Consider the following 25,082-nt stretch of genomic DNA (forward strand, 5'->3'; position numbering starts at 1 on the left):
GGAGTCCACATATGACAATGAGTAGCTACTTTGAAAAAGGGATCTTTGCCATTTGCATGGCTGGTATCTCCCTCTGCCATCTGGACTGGTCAACATGGGCCTTCAGCTTTCCATCTGCATTTGGCTACCAAATACAGCTTTCTCCTTGAGGAGGTTACATCCTGTCAAAATGTTGTCTGTCAAGAGGAAATTATGTCATTCCTATACATGTAATTCCTATACATTTAATTCTTATACATTCAATTGAGGAAAGACAGATGGAGCCGTTAGTGCCCCAATGTGGTTGGTTATTTTGTTGCAAGTATATACCTTCTAGACATTACAGAACACAGTGCTTGATGAGGAATAACTGTAAGCCTAGTGTGCCACACACATTGAGAAACAGTGACTTCGTAACTACTTCAATACTGGTTAAAATGGACAAAACAACATCATGTTCTTAAAATTAAACTTCTTAGGGATTTTTTCTCACTTCCTGTCTGAATGACGTGCCCAAAGAAAACTGCCTGTTGCTCAGGCCCTGAAGCCAAGATATGCATATAATTGGTATCATTGGAAAGAAAACACTTTTACGTTTGTGGAAATGTTAAAATAATGTAGGAGAATATAACACAATAGATATGGTAGGAGAAAATCCCCCCAAAAAACAAACAGAATTGTATTTGTTTGAGAGAACATCCTCTTAGAATGGCAAGTATAAGGTCATACTGAGAATTAGCTCCCTGGATGCAATTCCTATGCCTTCCACAGGGTGTCAGCAGTCTATGTTCAAGGTTTCAGGCATGTAACTATAAAAACAAACAAATATCAGTTTTAGTACAGTGACACAGTCTTGGAAATTCGTGTTCGCGCGCGCCATGAAGACAGTATGCACCTGCTGAACATACTACTTTCTGTAAGAAATATTATAGTTTGATTCAATTTTGGGGTATCTGAGGAGTAAATAGCAATGTATTTGACTTGTTGAAACAAAGTTTAGGGGTAGATTTTTGGATTATTTTCTCTGCAAGTTGAACAAGGGGATAACTCAAATCGATGGCGCCAACTAAACTGACTTTTTGGGATATAAAGAAGGATTGTATCTAAAAAAACAACATGTCATGTTATAGCTGGGACCCTTTGAATGACAAATCAGAGGACGATTTTGCACCGTCCTCAAACAATCGCATGGCATGTTTTCGCTGAAATAACTACTGTAAATCACATAGTGCAGTTAGAACAACAAGAATTTAAAATTTAAACAGATATAAGTATGTACCTAAATGTTTAAAATCCATAATTTGTATGATTATTTATTTGAACTGCGCTCCCTCCAGTTTCACTGGAAGTTGTCCCGCTAACAGGACACCTAGGCTTAACTGACTTGCCTAGCTAAATAAAGGTTAAATAAAAAATAAAATAAATCAATGTTGTATCGTATGACAACATACAATTCTGAGTTTAATAAGTATTTCCTTGAAGGCCAGATTGTTTTCCTGTAACAATGGGATGAATGGTTTACAGCAGGGGTTGCCAACAGGCGGCTGACAGGCAAAAACTGTCCCAGAAGTGTTTTTCATATACACTACCATTCAAAAGTTTGGGGTCACATAGAAATGTCCTTGTTTTTGAAAGAAAAGCACATTTTTAGTCCATTAAAATAACACTAAATTGATCAGAAATACAGCATAGACATTGTTAATTTTGTAAATGACTATTGTAGCTGGAAATGGCAGATTTAAAAAAAAAATGGAATTTCTACATAGGCTTACAGAGGCCCATTGTCAGCAACCAAATAGTAAATAGTAACCGCAAAACACCAGCCTCAACACCAACAGTGAAGAGACGACTCCGGGATGCTGGTCTTCTAGGCAGAGTTGCAAAGAAAAAGCCATACCTCAGACTGGCCAATAAAAAGAAAAGATTAAGATGGGCAAAATGAACAAAGACACTGGACAGAGGAACTCCGGAGTTGCCTCTTCACTGTTGGCATTAAGACTGATGTTTTGCGGGTACTATCTAATGAAGCTGCTGGTTGAGGACTTGTGAGGCGTCTGTTTCTCAAACTAGGCACTTTAATGTACTTGTCCTCTTGCTCAGTTTCCACTCCTCTTTCTATTCTGGTTAGAGCCCGTTTGCGCTGTTCTGTGAAGGGAGTAGTACTCAACGTTGTACAAGATCTTCCGTTTCTTGGCAATTTCTCGCATGGAATAGCCTCTTGAGTGTAGGTGGCAGTATTTTGATGTTTGGATGAAAAATGTACCCATATTAAACTGCCTGTTTCTCAGGACCAGAATCTAGAATATGCATATAATTGTCATATTAGGATAGAAAACACTCGAAAGTTTCCAAAATGGTAAAAATATTGTCTGTGAGTATAACATAACTGATATTGCAGGTGAAAACCTGAGGAAAATCAAACCAGGAAATGGCCTCTATTTTGAAAGCTCCATTTTCCATAGCCTGCCTTTGCTCCATTTAAAGGAATATCAACAGGATTCCTTTTTCTATGGCTTCCCCATGGTGGGAACAGTCTTTAGATATAGTTTCAGGCTGTTATTTTGAAAAATGAGCGAGAAAGATCACATTGCGTCATTGTATGACTGGGTGCCAGCAGCGTTTTGTATGCACAACAGCTTGGAGCAGCCATTTTCTCTCTCTTTCCTATTGAAGAAGCTACATTCCCGGTTGATATTTTATCGCTTATATATTGTAAAAACAACTTGTAAAAAACGTTTGAAATGTTTCTACGAACATTACGGATACTATTTGGAATTTTCGTCTGCGATGTCGTGACCGCTCGAGCCTGTGGATTTTTTAACATAACGCGCCAACCAAATGGAAGTATTTTGGATATAAAAATAATCTTTATGGAACAAAAGGAACATTTATTGTGTAACTGGGAGTCTCGTGAGTGCAAACAACCGAAGATCATCAAAGGTAAGCGATTTAATTTATTGCTTTTCTGACGTTCGTGACCAATCTACTTGGCTGCTAGCTGTTTGTAATATTTTGTCTACTGAAAGAGATGTGCTTACATAAACGCTTGGTATGCTTTCGCCCAAAAGCTTTATTGAAATCTGACACACCAGGTGGATTAACAACAAGCTAAACTGTGTTTTGCTATACTGCACTTGTGATTTCATGAACATTTAATATTTTTAGTCATTTAATTTCAATTTGGCGCTCTGCAATTCAGCGGTGGTTGACGAAAATGATCCCGCTAACGGATTGGGTGCATCAAGAAGTTAATTTCTCAGAACAAGAATAGACTTACGAGTTTCAGAAGAAAGGCCTTTGTTTCCAGCCATTTTGAGCCTGTAATCGCACCCACAAATATTGATTCTCCAGATACTCAACTAGTCTAAAGAAGGCCAGGTTTATTGCTTCTTTAATCAAAACAACAGTTTTTCAGCTGTGCTAACATAATTGCAAAAGGGTTTTCTAATGATCAATTAGTCTTTTAAAATTATAAACTTGGATTAGCTAACACAACGTGCCATTGGAACACAGGAGTGATGTTTGCTGATAATGGGCCTCTGTACACCTATGTAGATATTCCATTTAAAAAATATGCTGTTTCCAGCTACAATAGTCATTTACAACATTAACAATGTCTCCACTGTATTTCTGATCAATTTTATGTTATTTTAATGGACAAAACATGTGCTTTTATTTCAACAACAAGGCATTTCTAAGTGACCCCAAACTTTTGAAAGGTAGTGCATATATATGGTTTATATTGGTTTTAGTTTTGGGTTTAAAAAAAATACACATTTTGGAAATTCTGGAATTTAGAAGATCTGTTCCCATGTAGTCCCACAAATAAAAAAAAGATAAATAAATTATGTCTCGTTGTAATGAAGGTATGAAATGATTGTTATTTTCAAATATATTCTATTCGTGCTATTTGCAGTGTACAAATTATTATAATTAGGTTCCATCTCCCCACCATTCGCTCTGACAAAAATCGCCCGCGGCTGAATCTAGTTTATTTCCCCTGGTTTACAGTCTCTTTGTGGCTAGAGCTGCATTGTGCAAACACATCATCACCATGGAGAAGATGCAAATTGTTACTGGCAGCAACAAAGTATCAGAAAAGAGGAAGAGCCACGTACAATTAAGCAATAAAGCAGTGTTGTATCATGAATACAGTCACAAGTAAATTGTGTTTTTCGGCGCGACGCAATAGTAATACAATGCTCAGTGACTAATGTACAGTATAAACTCAGTTGAATTGAGATCATAATGTCATCATCTGGTAGTAATGGCATCATTGTAATGGGTTTTGCCCACTGGGTAGGAACTCAATTCGGTGCAAAAATAATAATTTTCCTACACGAAAACAAAACCGGGGGAAATATAAGATGATACAAACACAACACAACAGTACCACTTGACTGTCATACCTCTACAAGCTTCAACTGACGCAAAGGCAGGTTGGACATGAAATTCAATTGTGTTCAACTAATTAACTGATCTCACTCATGACATGACTTTTAGTCTTATTTTAGCATTAACTTTTGTTTGCGTCTCAGTTATTACTTTACTGTAATGCCAATCCATCAATGTGGTTATACTGTCTATGGGTAGACCTATGCGTTGTCCTGACCTCACAGATTTCCTTAACTAAACTGATGGTTATCATAAAGTTATGCTTACAGTAGACTTTAAAGAAACATCACCTAATATGTTGTTCCACTCCTACTTTTAGAAACCAGAACAAAGGCTGAGTCAAAGCCACAATAATGCAAATGCTTTAGGAGTATCGCAAATCCACAGACATTATTTCTGCCATTTTTGTTGTTTGTAGGAAATGGAGACCTGCCTCTTTCTAAGAACTACCTGTACTAGGAAGTTAACGCACCATGCAAAGTATACAGTATTTTGTAACAAGTCCTATTTTTTTAGATAAAATTAAATATAATCCCAAACTCCAGTGGATTACACGCTATCCACGCGCTTTACAATAGTAAAGTGACATTATATATTTACATGGCAATTACTTGTCCACTGGGGGCCAGGCAAGTGCCTGTTATAGTAGCTTCATGGCTCAGGTGTGGTGGATGGGGTTGAGGCAGGGCCTGTGTTATGGGCAGGCCTTAGGAGGCCTGGCTCGCCCTACTGTGCCACCTTGCCTGAACAAATTAAATATTTAAATGTTAATAATTTATTTGACGAGACATGCGCTGACAGAAAGACTCATCAATCTCAGATAAAGCAACCGAGCGAGTGAAACAGCACCCCTCTGTCTCAGTATGTGTAGACAATGTATCTGATGCTGTCTGGTCAAAAATAGTGTGGCATGCAATAGTCTTTTTGGCCAAACAGCATAAGATACATGGGCTGTATATAGTAAGAAAGAGGGGCGCTGTTTTGCTTGTTGAGATGCTTTCTCTGGTTGGCTCATTTCAGCCACTTCCGAATTTGAGGAAAGTTGGCGGGTGCACAGTGTTGGAATTATTTTGGATAAACGTGCAAAGGTAACTTACTTTTTGAAGTGATTTGTTTAACAATCATGATTGGTTGTGTTGATGCCACATTTAGCCCATGCTCAACATTTGGTTGAGGATGGGCTAAATTGTGGGCTACGGCTTCAAACATCGCAGGTTCAATCTCAGTGATAGGCACATTGTTGTTGTTTCTTTTCATGAAAATGTTTATGTTTTAACCCTAACCCAAACCTTAACCACTCTGAATTGATGCCTAAACTTAGCCATTGAGGTTAGTTTTAGTTTCACGAGTGAACGACAGCACTGTCGTGCAGTTTGTCTGCCGGCTGACAGGACGTGTTGACATGTTGTGTGAATTGACATGGGAATTGGTATTTGGCTGTTTCAAAGTTTGAAATGAGGTGTTGTAATTCTATAGAAATTCTGGAGGTAATTTTACAAAACATATATGTTTTTACACATGCATACAAAACATGTAAGTAAGTAAGCCTGGGAAAAGTAAGCCTTGTCCAAGCCAGAATGGCCCATAGTGCAGGAGCCTATCTCCTGTTTCTGTAGCATGAGGCAGCTTGATTTACTGTATGTACATCCTCTGGACACTCCCTAGACTAAACATGCTACTGTATCAATGGTTGCCAGAACAACACAACAAAATTGTCTAATGAACTAATTCATTAAAGTATTTTAATAATTTTATTTTAACTAATAATTAAACTTACAGAAATATGTGCCATTTCTTGAATGTAAACAAAGTAGCCTAAGTGCTCTGTATGAAACGAAACCAAGAAAGACCCATTACCTTGCATGCTCTTTAGTTAACATTGTGCAGTCCTTCAAATAATTATTATATCATCATTGTGCCAACCACCTTATCCCTACAGGCACGTGTACCGTTGGGATGTCAAGATATAATAATGGTCTATGATTAAGTTAATGCAAGATCATGCGAAATCAAATCAGATAATGTGCTGAACGACTGCTGTTTGCCACATTTTATTTAAATAAAAAAGCAAAGCATGCATGCAACATGTAAATTGATAATAGCCAACATGAAGAGACAAAACGAGATACATCATGGATCATAAGTGAGGTCATAAAGCTGATCTACAATGGATTTGACACACAATAATTGTGATACAACATATATTTTTGTGATACAATGGAGTTTGTCTGCACAAATGTTGTTACTGTGTCGTGTCTTCTCAACACATGTTATTATTTTAGTACAGAATAATAACTCAATTGTAGCACAACGGTTGTGACAAATGCATTGTACATCAGTGTGTGCGGTGCCTATCTTACATTCCGCTCAATGTAAAGCCGTTATCTTTTGGATGTTTTGCCCTCTTTTTAGTCTCCCTCAGAATTTGCATACACACATAATGACTTACACCATGATATCAACAACTATTCTTTAGCATCCAAAGTGCAATGTCTTAGACAAGAGAACATATGACCTTTTACATGTAAATTAAACGTAATATAAATTGTGACAAAATGAACATTGAATTATTCAAAGAGAGAATGTAATGTGTTATTTCTGAAACAATCTCCATTCTTCATGTTAGCTGATTAATCCATTTACACAGTAATACTCTTATTTAAACACCCCCACCCCACAAAAAACAATAATCATGTTTTTCAATATAATCCTCAATAATCCCGATAAAAAGTTCAAATACCATATAGTTCAGAATCAATCGCTTTGTGTTAGACATAACCACCAATGACGTCACTGAGAGTTGGGGTCAGCTCTTAGTGGCAGTCACTTCAAGGTCACACTCAGGTGTTAGCTACTCTAACCCAGTGCGTCAATTGATGATGTGCGGCAACCCCTTTTGATTGTTTCATTATAATCACATTTGTTGCATTGAGTTAAGTGTTGATGAAAGTCTATGATGCACCAGTAGGGCCGGATGTTGGAGCTGCTGAAACATTGAAAACATCTGGAACAGTAGGAACAATAGGTCAAACAATGGCACTATGTACTGTAGTATAAGGGCAACTTAATGGGAAGTTGTGCCCAATTGCCTAAGAGTATTGCTTTATACTATAGACCTACTTCTCCTCCGTATCCGGAAAAAGCCCAAACCATCTGACGATGATGTTGCAGCACTTGTGGTCTGAAATGAAAATATAATATTGATAAGGGAATTTGTATGTTTAAGGTAATGACTAAAGAATTCCACCCTGAAACATAATTATTAGATTATGTAACATGTGTAATGAATAAATTAGACTAACGTAACTATTGATAAACATAAATCCAATCAGGTTTGGTCGAGACAAGTAAGGGAGAGAAATGTGTGTGTGTGTCTAAGAAAACACAGAGGACAATTAAACATGACAACAATTAAACATGACCTGACCTGGTTAGAACTTTCAAAAACTTACGACAGGAAAGAGACACTGTCAAGGTCCCTCTCATGAGGGAGGGAGCGGTATGGAACTGCCAGCTTGGTAGTGATATACGAGGAGTGTGGACTGTGGGGAAAGACACATCCCACCTACTGTTTGTGTGTCTGTGTGTGCGTGTAATCCCCCTACTGTTTGTGTGTCGGTATCACGTTCTGACCTTTATTTCCTTTGTTTTGTCTTTCTTTAGTATGGTCAGGGCTTGAGTTGGGGTGGGCAGTCTATGTTTGTTTTTCTATGTTTGGTTTCTTTTTCGGCCTAGTATGGTTCTCAATAAGAGGCAGGTCTCGTTAGTTGTCTCTGATTGAGAATCATACTTAGGTAGCCTGGTTTTCACTTTTGAGTTGTGGGTGTTTGTTTCCGTTTGAGTGTTTGTTGCCACACGGTACTGTTTCGTTTTTTGTTCATGTTCACGTTTATTGTTTTGTATTTCATAGTGTTCAGTTTATGTCTTAAAATAAACGTTATGGACACTTACCACACTGCGCATTGGTCCTCTGATCCTTCTCGCTACTCCTCCTCAGAAGAGGAGGAAGAATGCCGTTACAGTCGGTGTGTGCGTGTAAGTAGGTGGGGGGTAGGAGTTATAAAATGATATGTCTTTGTATTATGGACTTCAGAACGTTCTCTGAATAAACTTTACGGACCTTTTGCAGAAGCTGAGTCTTTGCCTAATTATTATTAAACCCAGGGTCTTACAAACCTCGGGCATTGGTCAAAGCTTAAATAATTGTTTAGTTATCATCATTGGGATTGAAAATTATCGTGACAAATATAAAACATTCAATACTAGCTTAAAGGTAGTAGACTTCCTAACATGTTCAACAAAGTCATAAATACAATAAAATGGTCACATGAGTAAGCATAGACAATAGTGTAATAAACATGTTGTGGCCAGCAACAAATAATTTAGATTTATAATATAATTATTTAATTATAAACATAATCAAACTATATTATGCAGCCACGACACAACAGTGGTAGGCCTGATCACCGACAACGACAAGACAGCCCATAGGGAGGAGGTCAGCCAAGCCATAAGACTCCTGAACAGGTAATCAAATGGCTACCCAGACTATTTGCATTGTGTTCCCCCCCCAACCCCTCATTTTACTCTGCTGCTAATCTCTGTTTATCATATATGCATAGTCACTTTAACTATACATTCATGTACATACTACCTCAATTGGTCCGACCAACCAGTGGTCCCGCACATTTGCTATCCTGGGCTATGTGCATTGTGTCCCACCACCCGCCAATCCCTCTTTTACGCTACTGCTACTCTCTGTTCATCATATATGCATGGTCACTTTAACCATATCTACATGTACATACTACCTCAATCAGCCTGACTAACCGGTGTCTGTATGTAGCCTCGTTACTTTTATAGTCTCGCTACTGTATATAGCCTGTCTTTTTACTGTTGTTTAATTTCTTTACCTACCTATTGTTCACATAATAACTTTTTTTGCACTATTGTTTAGAGCCTGTAAGTCAGCATTTCAGCGCACGTGAAAAAAATCACTTACCTTTGTGCTGTTGGAGGACACTTGTGACCTTCCTGTCAGAGCTTCCCGGATCTGAAAGCACAGACAAGGAGTTCATCAAATATATTAATTGTCATTACAAAGCACATACCCTGGGGCGGCAGGGTAGCCTAGTGGTTAGAGCGTTGGACTGGTAACCGGAAGGTTGCAAGTTCAAACCCCCGAGCTGACAAGGTACAAATCTGTCGTTCTGCCCCTGAACAGGCAGTTAACACACTGTTCCTAGGCCGTCATTGAAAATAAGAATTTGTTCTTAACTGACTTGCCTAGTTAAATAAAGGTAAAAAAAAACATTACAATACATAATATGAGAGGTATCAGTAAGTGGGTCATCAACATACCTTTTTGTCCAACAGTGTTCCAAATACCAAGATGAACAAACCCTTTTAATGATAACATGGTGAAGGATGGAATTACTATACCAAATTATAGTATAACATGCTATCGGGAATTTAATGCATTTAAAAGAAAAAATCTTTCAAGTCAATTGCACTTAACCAAGGACCAGTTATTTACTAGTATTATTTAACTGAGTTAAATACCTGTAATGAATTGAAGATTGCAAACACAATATGGATTCCTTGATTGTTTGGTCTAGTCATGGTTCCTAATCCTAGTCCCCAGGTAGTACCAAAGAAGGGAGTCAGAATGGCCAGACACCTGGCGATGACCACCAAAGCATTTCTCTCATCTGGCTGAGTAACATCCCCCACGCCTCTCCTCAGCATTTTGAACAGAACCACAATCAGGATCAAAAGGTTGATGACCACTATGGTCAGGGCAGGGATCACAAAAGCCAGAAGGGCCTTTGACTCTGTCCAGTTGAGCCAGCAAACCCCATCATTATCTCTGGTGTATTGTTTCCCTGGGACTGTCACTGCGATAGTTATGACAGCAATGATGAGGGGAGCTCCATAGCCCAAAGAAAAACTGATGGCCAACATTGCTGGTTTAGACATGTGAGAGAACACCATGACAGTCCAGTAGAGCAGCAAAAGGCCTGAGACCAACATCCAGAAAAACAGAGCCAGGTAGAAAAAGTGGATGAAAAATGTTGCTGTGGAACACGCAGGTAGATCTTTTTTTTCATTGTCGGAAATTGCTGCACCAATAATGAACCAAATGTCAGCAATCAGAAGGGAAACGGCGATGTTCACTATAGAGACATGACGCATGTAAGATGTGTTGTTTCCAGTCACAGCATTCCATACCAACATCTCAATGATGAGACACACGACCAAGCAACCCATTGATATGCTAACTCCAATGTAAGTGATAAATTCCAAAGCGACACGCAACACAGCTGGAATGGAAGGCGACATCAAAATGGAGAAGGAGCTCAGATGATTACAGTGACAGGTGACAGTGAAATTCTTTTCAGACTGCAGTTCACATCCTTTATCATCCCATCCTCCAAGGCCGTCAAAAAGGTTAAAGTTCCAGAAAACACACTGAGGATTGGCCAGTGTCTTGTCCAGTACGTCAAAACTGAACGTCACATTCTTGACTGTGCCATTCACCTTCACCAGAACCACTTTTCCGTTGATGGTGTTGACACTGTTGACACTGTTGTTCAGACTGCTACTGTTTCTCGCAGGTAAAACATTATCCAAGGAGTCAAATGTTATTATGGTGATTGAATTGAAGGAAGCTTCAGATGCCGGTATGTCTATCAACACAGACGAGTTTAAATTGAATAAGTTGTTGACTGTGGTTTTGTTTAAAATAATGCTTGACGTTTCTATGTCAAAAAGGTCATCGGTAAGGAAATTGGAAAGTGTTTCAACGGTGCCCAGAAACGCTGAGCTTTCGTTTTTGTTGAGGTTGCTGTTTAGAACATCCCAGGAGGCTTTTGCTCCATTTGAAGTAAGTACACCTGCCGTTTCCAGGAAATTCTGGAGATCAAGATAGAAATCAGAATTAGTACAGGATTACTGAAATCCTAATAAAAGTGAAACTGTTGATGTCAACATACCTTCATCAATGGTTTGTTTATTGGGGTACTTCGGGACACATTTGCAACATTTTTTAGAATATTAACAATAGTAGAAATAGTTGCAGGTGATGCAACTATTCTACCTAGGAGGTTAAAAGTGCTGTTGCGGAGTCTTTCCAAAAAAACTGGAAGACCAGTCCCCACTAAAGCCTGTGTGGATTTAAAGTGATGAAAGAAAAACAATACAAGTGTATATAAGGATTGATACTATATACAGTACTGTAACAAAGCAATACCATCATTACTAAAACATTTTTATATAGAGTATATTTTATATCCAGTGAAAATGTTTTTATGTTAACATATTACCTGAGATAAAAAAAACAGGTTTTCAATTTCTTTTAAGACACAGTTATTCTCCCGCACTGAAAAATGTCCATTTTCTTGACAAATAGCAGTCTTTTGACCTACTTCATCCAATTTGCAGTCAGCTACAACTATCTCATTCACTTGTCCACTGCCAAAGATCGTATTATTCAAGCAGGTAAACCCTAGAGAACAATGGGATTTGTGAAATTATACAATATTTATAATTGTAATCTTATAGATATTACAACTGTAGATTACATGTCATGAATTATGGGATTACATGAAGGCGAATTTAAGCGAAGTTCTTGTGACAATGTTTTTGATGCACACCAGAAAAGCAAGAAAATGAACAATTCATCTAAAATCAACTGACATGTACTGCTGCCACAGTTTAAACTCATCTAAATACTTTTTGAATTTATTTCAGGACAAGTAATAACTAACTTGGTCCACCAAATCCACCAAATACTAACCTAATCAAGTACTTACTTATGTTATATTTTTCTCCAAGTGTTGAGACAATATCCGCTTTTGCTTTTGCAATTTCCACATTATCGACAATTGTTGTTATAACAGTAAAATCTGCAATAACACTTCCACTCCTATTCATGTGAGAAAAAAATATCAGAAAACATATCCACAAATGAATAGCATGCATTAGCAAAAATAGCCCATACATACACTGTATAACATCAACCCCAAGTTCTTTTCATTTCGAGGGGAAACTCTTGTCTCTGGGGCAGTGGAGGATTTAAGTATAGGCGACATGGGCCTGGGCGGCATCATGGGCCGGGGGCGGGTCGCCCGCACAACATCTTTTAGAATGGTGACATTTGCGCAATCCGTTTTCTATCGCTCATTTGCACATCACGTCAATGATATCATGAAAATGGTGGTTCGCCCAGGGAGCCATACAAGCTAGAACCGCCACGGCTCTGGGGCATATACTGAAAATGTATTTGTTATATTGGATATTTTAGACCACAGTTTAAATTGTTAGAATTTCAGCAACCTTCAATTCTTTACATTTGTGCAGCAACTATTATATGGCCCATACATCCCTCAAAATCACCTGAGTGTCACGTCCTGACCTTAGTTCCTTTTTTATGTCTCTATTTTAGTTTGGTCAGGGTGTGAGTTGGGGTGGGTATTCTATGTTTGTTCTGTGTGTTATAGTTCTATGTGTTTGGCCTGGTATGGTTCCCAATCAGAGGCAGCTGTCAATCGTTTTCTCTGATTGAGAACCATACTTAGGTAGCCTGTTCCCACCTGGTGTTTGTGGGTAGTTGTTTTCTGTGTCTGTGTTTTCACCATACAGAACTGTTTCGATTTTCATTTCTTTCCTGCACTTTGCTAATTTGGAATTTTCTCGTGTTCTGATATAATAAATTATCATGGACACTTACAACGCTGCATTTTGGTTCGATCCTTCCTACTCATCATCAGACGAAGAAGAAGTTTGTTACATTGGGATTGAAATTATACATTAAACTGAACGTTGAGAAATTTAAGGTGACATTTAGTATTTGAATATTCAAATTATTAGCACATGAAATGAAATAATATAAAATGATAAAGTATTGAATAGAGGTAATAACACTGGAGCAAAACTTACTTTAACCTATTTAACTTTGCTGATATGAAGCCTCGCATGTTTCTCTTATATATGACTTTGATCTGTGTGAGACAGTGAAATGATTATTGATCAAGAGTGATTTCAAATCAATTATTGAAAAGGACATGAAATGAACATTTGGTACATATCAAACAAATTGTAATTTGTCACATATCATGCGAAATTTACAATGGACATCCACAAATTAATACATACCATACGAAATGTAATCTGTCATACTAAATGGAGTGAGACCGATTTAAATTTACTATGTTACATCTAACCCTGAGTCCAGGTTGACACTTTACATTACAGCACATGGACATTGTGATAAGCATGAGGGAATATAGTATACTCACAGTTTGATCAATATCTTTGAACATTGCATTATTTTCATCATTGAAGTTAGAGTCAAAGGTGATAGCCATAGTAAATTGTAGGTTCAGTGTGTTTTCTAAAAAAAAACAGAACAAAATATAAGAATACGGAAGATAAAAATGTAATTACACATTTGTATAACTGAGGTTGCTTTTGACCGTTTTGTTTTGTTTGCACTAGGGCACAGTGGAACAGGAAAACAATTTAATGAAGACATTAGAGTAACTGTTTTTTTGGCGATGTCCAACTTCTTTCAAACATGTAACAAGGAAATAGGTCAAATTAAGGAGGGTGTTGTTGGAGTTGTTGAACTTTCTGTGTTTTTATGTTGGTACTGAGGTACAGTGGAACATAAAAACATGATATATAACACATTGGTGTTACTGGAATATTGGTGATGCCCGACTCAATAATACCACAAGGAAATACCGTAGGTCCAATGAAATGACATTATTGATTTGTTTCTTTGATGTTGTACTGGAGGGGTTTGTTGGAGTTGTTGAACTTGCTGTGGACTGTTTTGTTGTTGGCACTAATGCGTAAAAGTATTTACTTTACTGACATTGCTGTGTATCACTGAATGATTACATTTTGTTTAACAGAGTAGTTATGTACCGTAACCACATGGAATAAGGAACTTACTTGTTACGGCAGGAGTTGGAGTGCACAAGTTATTTGTCATGGACATTTAAAAATATTTAATTAACCAACAGAGAATCTATTTTTGAAGATGTAAATTACTTTCCATACACAAGCCATAATTTGTTCATTGTGTAATACTCTGAGATAGCCTAGTGGTTAGGGAGCCTAGTGGTTAGGGAGCCTAGTGGTTAGGGAGCCTAGTGGTTAGGGAGCCTAGTGGTTAGGGAGCCTAGTGGTTAGGGAGCCTAGTGGTTAGGGAGCCTAGTGGTTAGAGCGTTGGACTAGTAACCGAAAGGTGGCGAGATTGAATCCCCAAGCTGACAAGGTAAAAATCTGTCGTTCTGCTCCTGAACAAGGCAGTTAACCCACTGTTCCTAGGCCGTCATTGTAAATAAGAATTTGTTCTTAACGGACTTGTCTAGTTGAATAAAGGTAAAAAAAGATAACCCAAACAAAATCACATCTGAACAGGTCAGTGGATTTTTGACACTGTTACATGTATTTGAAATACATAGATTATTGTGTAAAACCAGTACTTGTTTCCTCTACTGCTGGCAAAGCTGTGGACGCAGAGAAATGTGAGATGATTATGATGATGGCTGGTTCTCTAACCTGTTTCACAGATTTTTGTCTTTCAGCTGTAGGCCTCAAGTAAATATACAACTATGAATACACTATGGCAAGTTGCTCTTGGTAAGACTCTAATTAGTACAGTAAAACGTTTGTTAATTATATAGTCATGAATAATTGTCTCATACCTGGTGTTGGAGATGGTGTTGGACAAGCCGTCAGATCTATGTGGTAAATGAGACAGGGGTAAGCTTAGAGTTTAAATGTTGCTGAACGAATACATAAACATTGATTAAACTAGCACAGTGGAGGTGGTAAGGAAACAGTTACTTGTGATTGGCTGACAAAACGGTCCATAAGAAGGAATGGCTTTGATACATCCACAGGAGTCATCAGTGATGTTGTCACAGGATCCATAAGAGAGACACTGGTCACATGACCAACCATACTGATCCTCACATCTGCATGTGCTGTTTGGGTAGCATGCTGTGAATGAAAGGAGAGTGGATTGAACATCATCATATCAATGTTTTCTGTGAAACCAACTATTTGAAAATATCTGAACCAGTTGTTGAATATATTTTACAATGCAGGAATTAAAACTCAAATGAGCAACAGCAACAGAAATCTCTTACCAGTAGTGAAGTTCACCTCTGTTACACTTAACACATTGGAGATCAGGACAGGGTAGGTCAGGCCACTCACACTTGCCCTAAGTACATCTATCAATGTAGCTGAAATATCTGTCATGTCCAACTCAATTTCAATAATTTCCCCATAAGTGGTTGATGGCTCTATGGAAAATTACAATTGAATAAATCATGACAAGCATGTCTATTATTTTCAGTAAATGTAATCTATTGCTTGAGTAACTTCTTGGAATACCTGCTGTAGTAGTTGGACTTGGATCTGTTGGGATTAGGTAAAAGACGTGTCACCAAGAAGAATTACGCAGCTGGGAGACGTTGCCAAAAACAACTACATACAACTACAACAACAGGTACAATGTCAAACACCAAGTGGAAGTGAGAATCAAATAGTTACTTGTGATTGGCTGACAGAACTTTCCATCAGAAGGATAGTCATTGAGACATCCACGTATTTTGCCATCAACGATCTCACCACAGGACCCATAGGAGGAACACTGATCACATGACCAACTATACTGGTCCTCACATCTGCACCTGAATGCACTGGGATCTGAGGAGCATTCTGTGAATGGAGGGGAAGTGGACTGATTATCCTCAACATGGAGATACAACGTTTTCTTCTGATGCCAACAACGTCCAAGTTTTAGTTTTTTAAATACACCCTTTACTAACACATGAGCCCTGTAGGTCTTGAACCTTTTATAAAATGAAGAAAAAAAGAACAATTAAAAACTCTTACCAGTAGTAATGTTTATGTCTGTTACATTTAACACACTGGAGATAAGGATGGGGTAGGTTACACTTTTCACATGGAACTTTAGGTAATGTATGTCTTCAAGTGGAATATTATAGACGTCCAACTCAACTTCACCAACTTTCTCAATGAGGGTTGCTGTCACTGTGGAAACAATTAATTTCAAAATATCTTTATTGTTCCCTGAAGTGCAATTCTTGTGAACCATAAAAATAAATATACATACAGTACCAGTCAAAAGTTTGGACACACCTACTCATTCCAGAGTTTTTCTTTGTTTTTACACTTTTCTGCATTGTACAATAATAGTGAAGATATCAAACATATGAAATAACACGTGGAATCAATTAGTAACCAAAACATTTTGTATTTGAGATTCTTAAAAGTAGCCAACTTTTGCCTTTGCAAACTATTGGCATTCTTTCATAAAGCTTCAAGAGGTAGTCACCTGGAATGCATTTAAATGAACAGGTGTGCCTTGTGAAAAGTTAATTTGTGTAATTTCTTTCCTTCTTAATGCGTTTGAGCCAATCAGTTGTGTTGTGACAAGGTAGGGTTGGTTTACAGAAGATAGCCCTATTTGGTAAAAGACCAAGTCCATATTATGGCAAGAACAGCTCAAATTAACAAAGAGAAACGACAGTTTCATGAAGGTCAGTCAATCTGGAAAATGATGATGAAACTGGCTCTAATGAGGACAACCACAGGAAACGAAGACCCAGAGTTACCTCTGCTGCAGAGGATATGTTCCTTAGAGTTAAATGCAAGGCAGATTGCAGCCCAAATACATGCTTCACAGAGTTCAACAGACAGATCTCAACATCAGCTGTTCAGAGGAGGCTGCATGAATCAGGCATTCATGGTCAAATTGATGCCAAGGAACCACTACTAAAGGACACCAATACTAAGAAGAGACTTGCTTGAGCCAAGAAACACAAGCAATGGTCATTAGACTGGTGGAAATCTGTGCTTTGGTCTGATGAGTCCATATTTTAGATTTTTGGTTCCAACCGTCGTGTCCATGTGAGACACAGAGTACTGTAGGTGAACAGATGATCTCTGCATGTTTATTTCCCACCGTAAAGTATGGAGGAGGTGTTATGTTGTGGGGGTGCTTTGCTGGTAACACTGTCTTGATTGATTAGAAATCAAGGCTCATGTAACCAGCATGGCTTTCACAGCATTTTGCAGCGTTACGCCACCCATCTGGTTTGCGCTTTGTGGGACTATCATTTGGTTTTCAACAGGACAATGACCCAACACACCTCCAGGCTGTGTAAGGGCTATTTGACCAAGGAGAGTGGTGAATTGCTACATCAGATGACCTGGCCTCCACAATCACCCAACCTCAACCCAATTGAGATGGTTTGGGATGAGTTGGACCACAGACTGAAGGAAAAGCAGCCAACAGTGCTCAGCATATGTGGGAACTCATTCAAGACTGTTGGAAAAGCATTCCAGGTAAAGCTGGTTGAGAGAATTCCAAGAGTTTGCAAAGCTGTGGTCAAGACAAATGGTGGCTACTTTGAGGAATCTAACATCTAAAATATATATTTATGTATTTTTTGGTTATTTCATATGTTTGATGTCTTCACTATTATTCTACAATGCAGAAAATAGTAAAAATTAAGAAAAACCCTTGAATGAGTAGGTGTGTCCAAACTTTTGATAAAATAAAATATATATAAAATATTCCCGGACACCTCACCACTGTGTGAGAGGTGCAAGCAGGATGAGGGGACGTTGACCCACTTATTCTGGACATGTCCTAAATTACATGTTTACTGGGCTCTCATTTTTGATTATTTATCTAGAGCCTTTGATAGAGTTCTAGCCCCAGACCCATTGACCGCTCTGTTTGGTACAGTTGATGGGAATAACCACGAAGGGAAAGCTGTCTCTCTTTGTACTCTATTAGCCAAAAGGCTCATATTGCAATTTTGGAAACTGGAGACTGTACCCACCTTTGAAATGTGGTTACGGGATTTAGGGAATGTAATACATATGGAAAAGATTCGATACAATACCTCCAATAGAAGTCCAATGTTTTACAAAATATGGCAGCCGATACTGGATAAATGGTCTAGTCCCGCCTCATAACTGGGTTGATGATCTGCTGCTACTCTGTGCTGGACTCCACTCAATATCTATTTTTGGCTTAACTACACTGCTTGTAATGACTATATGCTGTCTTCATATACATGTACCACCTAATAGGATTTTGTTTTATTTTGTGTATGTGTGAGTTAAGTTTTGTTTTGTCCTCTAAATTGGCCATCCCATTCAACAGTACAATGAATGTCATTGTTAGTATTGCTGTCTTTTTTATTTGATTTTTTATTGTAAAATAATAAACATATTATTTAAAAAAAAGAAAATCTCGGCCATGTTCTGTTATAATCTCCACCTGGCACAGCCAGAAGAGGACTGGCCACCCCTCATAGCCTGGTTCCTCTCTAGGTTTCTTCCTAGATTTTGGCCTTTCTAGGGAGTTTTTCCTAACCACCGTGCTTCTACACCTGCATTGCTTGCTGTTTGGGGTTTTAGGCTGGGTTTCTGTACAGCACTTTGAGATATTAGCTGATGTACGAAGGGCTATATAAATAGCCCTTCGGGTCTTCCAAATATTGAAAGTGTGTAAATAGTTACCCATGTTATTTTGTAAATGTATATCTTTTTCTTTTTTTGGGGGGGGGTGTATTAGAATACCATTTTGGCATTTTGTATATAGTTATTTGTTTCAAAATGTATACCTTCACCAATTTGGCCACTTGGGTACATTTGGGCTACTTGTGTGGGACACCTGGGTGACTTCATGATAAATGTCATGTAGCCCACTCATTTTGGAAGTTATCATTCTGACACTTTGCACAAGTATTGTTGCCCTCTTATATTTTTCACTGAAATTGTCCCAATCATCCTATCTGAATGTTTGTTTTATCTTGTTCATTTTAAAGATGATGATACAACAATAAAAAGAAAAAACGTATGTTTTGTTTCATTGTATTATCTAAACCAGATCTATTGTGTTATATTCTCCTACATTCAATTCACATTTACACAAACGGCAGTGTTTTCTTTCAAATGGTACCAAGAATATGCATATCCTTGCTTCTGGGCCAGAGCTACAGGCAGTTATATTTGGGTATGTCTTCAGGCCGAAATTGAAAAAAGTAGGGGGGTAGCTCTAAGAGGTTTTTAATAGCCTTCCAAAACTTTCTAGGGTCATTCAGGTTATCAGTGGTAACAGACATAACATATTCAGACTTGGCCTTCCTGAGAAGAAAATAACACTTGTTTCGTAACTGCATAAAAATAAGCCAATCAGCATCAGAACATGATTTCCTTGCTTTAGCCCAAGCTAGATTACGGTCATGAATAATACAAGACAGCCCAGAAGAAAACCATGGATTATCCCGCCCTTTAACCCTGAACCTGCGGAATGGGGCATGTTTGTTTACTATTTGGAAAAAAACATCATGAAAGAATTTCCAGGCAGTTTCCACATCAGGGATAAACTCAATCTGCTCCAGTCAAAATAAAACAAATCATGGAGAAAAGCCTGCTCATTAAAACACTTCAAATTTATCTTACGAATAAAACGTGGGTTTGTCTTAGGAACCTTAGTATTTCTAACAGCAACAACAACACAATGGTCACTTAAATCATTACAAAAAACACCAACCGCAGAATATTTATGTAGAACATTTGTCAATATCAAATAAATCAGGGTAGATTTATCTGGGCATTTAAGAAATGTAAGAAAGAAATAAAAACATGCACGCAGCAAATATCCTGCACACAGCAAAAATCCTGCACACAGCAAAAATCCTGCACACAGCAAAAACATGCACGCAGCAAATATCCTGCACACAGCAAATATCCTGCACACAGCAAATATCCTGCACACAGCAAATATCCTGCACACAGCAAATATCCTGCACACAGCAAATATCCTGCACACAGCAAATATCCTGCACACAACAAATATCCTGCACACAGCAAATATCCTGCACACAACAAATATCCTGCACACAGCAAATATCCTGCACACAACAAATATCCTGCACACAGCAAATATCCTGCACACAGCAAATATCCTGCACACAACAAATATCCTGCACACAACAAATATCCTGCACACAACAAATATCCTGCACACAGCAAAAATCCTGCACACAACAAATATCCTGCACACAGCAAAAATCCTGCACACAACAAATATCCTGCACACAACAAATATCCTGCACACAACAAATATCCTGCACACAACAAATATCCTGCACACAGCAAAAATCCAATGGCAAAGGGCAGTGAGATAAATAATGATGTTTTAATCATTTCGGATTTGTGTGAGCATAAAAATATGATTTCTTTTTGTCATTTTCTAAGGTGTCTAAAGGCACATTATGGGGGCAGACATGTAGGTTTGAGCTGACTCACCCTCTCGCTTTTCTCCAGAAGGAACTTGTGATCCATCAGTGGGTGATTCCTGGAAAAGATAGATTTTTTTTTTTTTATGATTTGTATCATTGCGTCAAATTAAGAATGTGTTTTAACACTCAGAAAATTGCCCTATTTGTTTTTATTTCACCTTTTTTTAACCAGGTAGGCCAGTTGAGATCAAGTTCTCATTTACAACTGCGACCTACGTATTGGCATGGTAGATACACAGGGATGTGCAGTGTCATTACAATGTGGATACAGTTACACAACTGTGCTGTTTGTGTAATTATAATGTATACATGCTGTAGTTGCACCAATGGAACGAACAAACAAATCTGTTTTGAAACATATTATATTAATAGTGATACACCTAAAGATATGTAGCTCAAACAATATTGTATTTCTCTGACATTGCTTTAAATTGCCTTGTGAACATGTTCTTTTAGTTTAAGTCCATATTTACTGGTCTCTTACCTCTGATGTTACATTTGGACTTTCCAAGCAATCTTGTTTTTCCAGACTAGAGCAAAATACCAAGAGGACACTTAAGTACCAAACTGTCTTTGGTGAGGCCATATCTGTATGAATATAGCATAAGATATACAAAACAAAACATCATACAGTCAGTATTACACATTTGAGATGTCTTCCCCCAATGGAACACCAGATGGTGTACAGATTGTGAGATAGCATGGTTGCAAAACAAATTATACAATAAAACACAACTAAATAAGCACCAATTATGGTGACAGCTGAGGTATTTATGGGCTGTTTTCTTGATTATGTTACTAATATTCATTAACCTAATTGGAATGCTAAGAAGAACATTGTTGCGGTCTGATGAAGAAGGAAACATATGACTGACCAAATGGTTGGTCACGTCTCTGCTGCATTTTGGTGAATATATTAACTTATCTTTTCTGTACATACTGATCCAATCGCAATAAATGCAATTGAATCTGAAATTCATGCTCAAAATGATGCACATAGCATGCACTCCTGGATCTGTCTACTACATACAGTTGAAGACGGAAGTTTACATAAACTTAGGTTGGAGTCATTAAAACTCGTTTTTCAACCACTCCACAAACGTCTTGTTAACAAACTATAGTTTTGGCATTTCAGTTAGGACATCTACATTGTGCATGACACAAGTAATTTTTCCAACAATTGTTTACAGACAGATTATTTCACTTACAATTCACTGTATCACAATTCCAGTGGGTCAGAAGTTTACATACACTAAGTTCACTGTGCCTTTAAATAGCTTGGAAAATTCCAGAAAATTATGTCATGGCTTTAGAAGTTTCTGTTAGGCTAATTGACGTAATTTTAGTCAATTGGAGGTGTACCCATGGATGTATTTCAAGGCCTACCTTCACACTCAGTGCCTCTGTGCTTGACATCATGGGAAAATCAAAAGAAATCAGCCAAGACTTCAGAAAAAAAATGGTGACCTCCACAAGTCTGGTTCATCCTTGGGAGCAATTTCCAAACGCCTGAAGGTACCACACTCATCTGTACAAACAATAGTACGCAAGTATAAACATAATAGGACCAGGCAGCCGTCATACCGCTCAGGAAGGAGACGCTTTCTGTCTCCTAGAGATTAACGTACTTTGGTGCGAAAAGTGCAAATCAATCCCAGAACAACAGCAAAGGACCTTGTGAAGATGCTGGAGGAAACAGGTACAAAGTATCTATATCCACAGTAAAACAAGTCCTATATCGACATAACCTGAAAGGCCGCCCAGCAAGGAAGAAGCCACTGCTCCAAAACCGCCATTAAAAAAAAGCCAGACTACGGTTTGCAACTGCACATGGGGACAAAGATTGTACTTTTTGGCCATAATGACCATCGTTATGTTTGGAGGAAAAAGGGGGAGGCTTGCAAGCCGAAGAAAACCATCCCAACCGTGAATTACGGGGATGGCAGCAACATGTTTTGGGGGTGCTTTGTTGCAGGAGGGACTGGTGCACTCCACAAAATAGATGGCTTCATGAGGTAGGAAAATGATGTGGATATATTGAAGCAACATCTCAAGACAAGTTAAAAATTCCTGACTGCAAATGGGTCTTCCAAATGGACAGTGAACCCAAGCATATTTCCAAAGTTTTGGCAAAATGGCTTAAGGACAACAAAGTCAAGGTATTGGAGTGGCCATCACAAAGCCCTGGCCTCAATCCTATAAAAAATGTGTGGGCAGAACTGAAAAAGCGTGTTTGAGCAAGAAGGTCTACAAACCTTACTCAGTTACACCCGCTCTGTCAGGAGGAATGGGACAAAATTCACCCAACTTATTGTGGTAAGCTTGTGGAAGGCTACCCGAAATGTTTGACCCATGTTAAACAATTTAAAGGCAATGCTACCAAATACTAATTGATTGAATGTAACCTTCTGACCCACTGGGAATGTGATGAAAGAAATTAAAGCTGAAATAAATCATTCTTTCTACTGTTATTCTGACATTTCACATTCTTAAAATAAAGTGGTGATCCTAACTGACCCAAAACAGGGAAAATTTACTGGGAATAAACATCAAGAATTGTGAAAAACTAAGTTTAAATGTAGTTGGCTAAGGTGTATGTAAACTTCCGACTTCAGCTGTATGTACAAATAAGATATGAGAAAGATTACTTATTTTAATAATTGTGACACAGTGTCACAAACATCATATGTTGTCTAAGAGTCCTTCATTTACTCTTCTGTATTCACATTGTTAAACCTTGAACAAATATTACATTTATATTTACACCTGAACCCTGTGAAAGGTCATAGTTAAAAATGAACTCAATCAAATTGTTTACATCATTTCAATATAAAACGTGAAAAGTAAATGTATTATCTTACCTCTCCGACTCTCTAAATTGACTTCTCAAGGAAGGGCAAAAAGGCTTCTGTGTGTCTCTTGCCAATTTGCCACTGTACTCTGACTCAGAAGGGTTGGGTTTTTGCGGAAGAGACATTTCAGTTGAATGCATTCAGTTGTACAACTGACTAGATATTGCCCTTTCCCTTTCCACATTTCACATCAAAACAGTTGATTAAATATAATAAAGGCACTCACCTCCTTGTCCTTGAACTGCGAGAGTGTAGTTGAGTCAGAATCTTGATTAGAATACAAAAATGTGATCATATTAATCCCGTGCTAGCCTCTCTACACTGGAATCCTATTAAGGCTAGTGCTGATTTCAAGGTTTTACTGCTAAACAACAATGCATTACATGGACCAACTCTCTCTCCGATTTGGTCCTGCAGTACATACCTACACATACATTATGGTCACAAGACGCAAGACTTATTCTTCCAAGAATTTCAAAGCAAACAGCTGGAGGCAGGGCTTTCTCCTATAGAGCAACATTTTTATTGAATGGTCTGCCGATTCATGTGAGAGATGTCGACTCGGTCTCAACCTTTAAGCATTTACTGAAGACTGATCTCTTTAGTAGGTCCTACTACAGGGGCAACAGGGTAGCCTAGTGGTTAGAGAGCTGGACTAGTAACCGAAAGGTTGCAAGTTCAAATCCCCGAGCTGACAAGGTTGTTCTGCCCCTGAACAGGCAGTTACCACTGTTCCTAGGCTGTCATTAAAAATAAGAATTTGTTCTTAACTGACTTGCCTAGTTAAATAAAGGTTAAAATAAATTGAGTGTAGTCTGGCCCCGAGGTCCAAAGGTGAAAGACAAGGCAGTGGAGTGATGAACAACCCTTGCTGTCTCTGACTCCCCTCTCTTCACTTGGATTCTCTGCCTCTGATCCTATTTTGGAAGCTGAGTCACTGGGTTTCTAGTTGTCTCCCATGCCGTCCCTGGGAGGGGTGCACCACGTTGTGCCAGGATTTTTTGCTGTACACAACTTGAATGGGTTGAGTCACTGAAATGATCTTCCTGTCTCAGTCTCCAGTACCTCTGCTGCAATAGTCTATGTGCCACGGGGCTAGGATCAGTCTATCCTATTGGGTGTAATTATCCTGTCTTATCTGGTGATCTTAAGCATACTCTCTAAAATTCTCACATCTCTCTCTCTCTCTCTTCTACCAGAGGACCTGAGCTCTAGGATTCTTCAGGACTACCTGGCCTGACACTTCCTGACTGTCTCTGTCCCCAGTCCACCTTGTCTTGCTGCAGATCCAGTTTCTGCTGTTCTGCCTGCGGCTATGGAACACTGACCTCTTCACCGGACATGCTAACTTGCTGTTTTAACCCTCTGTCTCCCTCTCCCTCTCCACCACAACTGTTGTCTCGACCTCTGAATGCTTGACTATGAAAAAACAAATTACATTTACTTCTGAGGTGTTAACCTGTTGCACCCTCTATAACCACTGTGA

General features: G+C 38.4%; 1 protein-coding gene across 1 annotated transcript; it reads right to left on the bottom strand.

Annotated features, from left to right (window-relative positions):
* Positions 1-6,167: 6,167 nt before the first annotated feature.
* Positions 6,168-23,686, bottom strand: LOC115139355 (adhesion G protein-coupled receptor F5-like). Its single transcript, XM_029676628.2, has 19 exons — positions 23,606-23,686; positions 21,229-21,332; positions 20,752-20,800; positions 16,294-16,452; positions 15,949-16,116; positions 15,790-15,813; positions 15,540-15,698; positions 15,235-15,390; positions 15,093-15,128; positions 13,674-13,768; positions 13,315-13,376; positions 12,189-12,301; positions 11,700-11,881; positions 11,370-11,540; positions 9,937-11,289; positions 9,736-9,777; positions 9,377-9,427; positions 7,495-7,555; positions 6,168-7,378 (listed from the first exon to the last, which is right to left on the bottom strand). Exons 2-19 carry the CDS (start codon positions 21,328-21,330, stop codon positions 7,326-7,328), a joined length of 3,036 nt encoding a protein of 1,011 aa, XP_029532488.2. The 5' UTR covers positions 21,331-21,332; positions 23,606-23,686; the 3' UTR covers positions 6,168-7,325.
* Positions 23,687-25,082: the final 1,396 nt, after the last annotated feature.

This window comes from Oncorhynchus nerka, linkage group LG13 (assembly GCF_034236695.1).
Source record: "Oncorhynchus nerka isolate Pitt River linkage group LG13, Oner_Uvic_2.0, whole genome shotgun sequence".
NCBI lineage: Eukaryota > Metazoa > Chordata > Actinopteri > Salmoniformes > Salmonidae > Oncorhynchus > Oncorhynchus nerka.